At 44.3% G+C, this 2,898-nt stretch overlaps 1 protein-coding gene across 1 annotated transcript; it reads right to left on the bottom strand.

Annotated features, from left to right (window-relative positions):
- Positions 1-1,118: 1,118 nt before the first annotated feature.
- IL12A (interleukin 12A) lies at positions 1,119-2,844 on the bottom strand (the record flags this gene model as incomplete). Its single annotated transcript, XM_009074761.1, has 4 exons — positions 2,554-2,844; positions 1,476-1,580; positions 1,315-1,356; positions 1,119-1,223 (listed from the first exon to the last, which is right to left on the bottom strand). Coding segments are annotated over exons 1-4 (543 nt in total), but the record flags the coding sequence as incomplete, so codon positions are not given.
- Positions 2,845-2,898: the final 54 nt, after the last annotated feature.

Here is a 2,898-nt window from a genome sequence, read left to right on the forward strand (position 1 = left end):
TATAATTTTTGAAATATTTCTTATATTATTAATAGGATAAAAATAGAATTTTTAATTGTGCCATTAATAGACTTAGGATAAAATGTGAACTCGAATGAGATCATTAATAAGATAAATTTTGAAATATTTAATTCTATTAATAGGATAAAATGTGAACTATTTAATGATATTAATAGGATCAAATTTGAAATATTTATCGATGTTATTAATAGGATGAAATTGGAACTAGTTACTGCTATAATTAATAGACAGGATAAACTTCGAAATATTCCTATTATTAATAGGATAAAATGTGAACTATTTGATGTTAGAATTAATTGACAGGATAAATTTTCAAACATTTAATGCTTTTATTAATAGACTGAGGAGAAGACCTGAAATATTTCACAATATCATGAATAGACTCAGGATAAAAATGTGAAATAAAGATCTAATTAATATCACTAACCCTGAGGCTGCACAGCAAAACTTGCCCTAAGACACAAACAGCTCAAAGGCTCTTCCTGCCCAGCAATGAAGATGCTTTTGAGACTAAGCTCATGTTCAGCTTGGGCTAAAGACCCTTTAGCCTGGACTTGGCCACCAGGAGGATCCCCAGGGTGGTGGGAGATGCTGAACCAATAAAAAGGCCAATTAATGGATGGGATTGCTTAGAATTTATTAAGCAATCAACATCTATTAACATCTCTTCCCTCTCCTCACTAACACTGATCAAAGTTCAGTCCATCCTGTGTCATATTTAGAATAATAGAATTTAAGGGTTGGAATGGAGCTTAGAGATCATCCAGTCCCAACCCCCTGCCCTGGGTAGGGACACCTCCCACCAGAACAGGTTGCTCAAGGCTTTAGCCAACCTGGCTGTGAACACTGCCAGGGTTGGGGCAGCCACAGCCTCCCTGGGCAACCCGTGCCAGTCTCTCACCACCTTTATAGTAAAAAACGTTTTGCTAATATCTAACCTAAACTTTCCCTCCTTCAGTTTGAATCCATTACCCCTTTAGTCCCCCTGGTGAGTTATAGCTCAATATTTGGAAGAGAAACAGAGCTGAGTCCCTTTTCCTCTGGTTTTACTTGGGCTTTGAGCTACCTGAGGAAAGGAAAGAGGCACAAACACTTACCTCCATCATTTTATCAATGCTTGTCAACACCTTTAGGTCATCGAAGTTTTTCAGCTCTGCCCTGTAGGCACTGAGATCCTCATAGATGCCCTGCAGGCACTTGCTCTGTGAAAACCACAAGGATTAGGAATCTGTTGGTAGGCCATTTAAACAACAAGAAAAGAAAAGGGTTCTTTTGGGGAGACTTGCAATTTACCATATCCAAAGTTGATCCTTCCAATACTGGACAGTTTCCAGGCTGCAAATTAAAGAAGAAATAAGACTTAGTGATTTAATAGAAGTGTGAATTATCTATCTGTTCCAGGAAAATATGAAGCTGAAATGTTAATTCTCCATATATTTCTATATATATTTTACCTTCTCCTCAGCTGTACAAGCTTTGATTGTGTTAATTTGATTCTTAGTGATATCTTCAAGATCAACCTCTTCAAAGGTACAGTCAAATCCCAGAATGCCAAGTTCCTGTGTTAAAGAGGGAATAAAAAGGGTCATTGATTCAACTTCATGGTACCATTTATACATATATAATACATATCTATTGGTATCTGTAAATAAACACAGTAATATGTGATACTTCCCAGCTGCCTGTGCTTGGAATTGAGGCTGTGTGAGGACTTTGGTTAAATATAAAAGATAGGAAATATCTTTTATAAGATGTAATAAGCTCAGGCTTTGCACAGATTTGCTTTAGATGTTGTTAGAAACTGCTTTGTCTCCATTACTTTAAATTGTTGCTTCAGACACTGAATCTATTAAGAACTCTCACTCTGGTATCAAATGTAAATTACCTCTTAGAAAAGTCAAAATAGCAAATACCACCAGTGCCCAATGCAAGTGAGAAACAGCACACCTAGTTGATGCTGGGGGTTTTGGGGTTCTCTGAGATGAAGTTTGCAACAACAGTACGGAATTTTAGCAATAAAAGGAAGAAAATTTGAGCAAACCCTCATCCTAAAGGGCTGGGCAGAGCAGGCATGAGAGCAGTGGCCAGTGATAGAGGCTTAAAGGGAGACTACAGGGAGCATCCACCCTCCTGGATACCTTCAGCAACTTCCTGCTGCCCAGCTGGGTACCTTCATCACCTGCCTGGGTACCACCAGCTCTCTAGCGCTGCCTACTCAGGTACTACAACTGCTCCGTCACCACCCTCCTGGGTACCTTCACCACCCCATCACCACCCTCCTGGGTGTCTTCACTGCCCCATCATCACCCTCCTGGGTACCTTCACCAACCCATCACCACTCTCCTTGGGTGTCTTCACTGCCCCATCACCACCCTCCTGGCTACCACAACCACCCTGTCACTGCCTTCCCGGGTACCTCCAGTGCCTTCGTAGTACCTCCACTGCCTCATCACCACCCCCTGCGTACAACACTGCTCCATCACTGCCCTCCTGGGTACCACCACTGCCCCCTCACCACCCATACCCTCTCACCATCCATCCCTCCCTCCCATCTCGCTCCCCTCCCGAGCCCTGCCAGACCTTCAGCCGGGAGAGAGAGGCGTTGGCAGCCTTCAGGAGGCCTCGGCCCCTGGGGAGAGTGGCAGTGCCCGTGCGGGTAGAATCAGTTAGAGAGTCAGCGCCAGGCACAGCGCGGGCAGCAGTTCCCAGCGGATACCGCCAGGCGGCGCTGCCCGCGCGCTCCCGGAGCATCTCCCGGAGCATCTCCCGGAGCTCCTCCCGGAGCATCTCCCGCTGCTGCTCCCGGAGCTCCTCTCGGAGCATCTCCCGGAGCTCTTCTCAGAGGTTCTGGCGCTGCTGCTGCCGCTGCTGTTCCTC

Source organism: Acanthisitta chloris, unplaced genomic scaffold (genome assembly GCF_000695815.1).
Source record: "Acanthisitta chloris isolate BGI_N310 unplaced genomic scaffold, ASM69581v1 scaffold7585, whole genome shotgun sequence".
NCBI lineage: Eukaryota > Metazoa > Chordata > Aves > Passeriformes > Acanthisittidae > Acanthisitta > Acanthisitta chloris.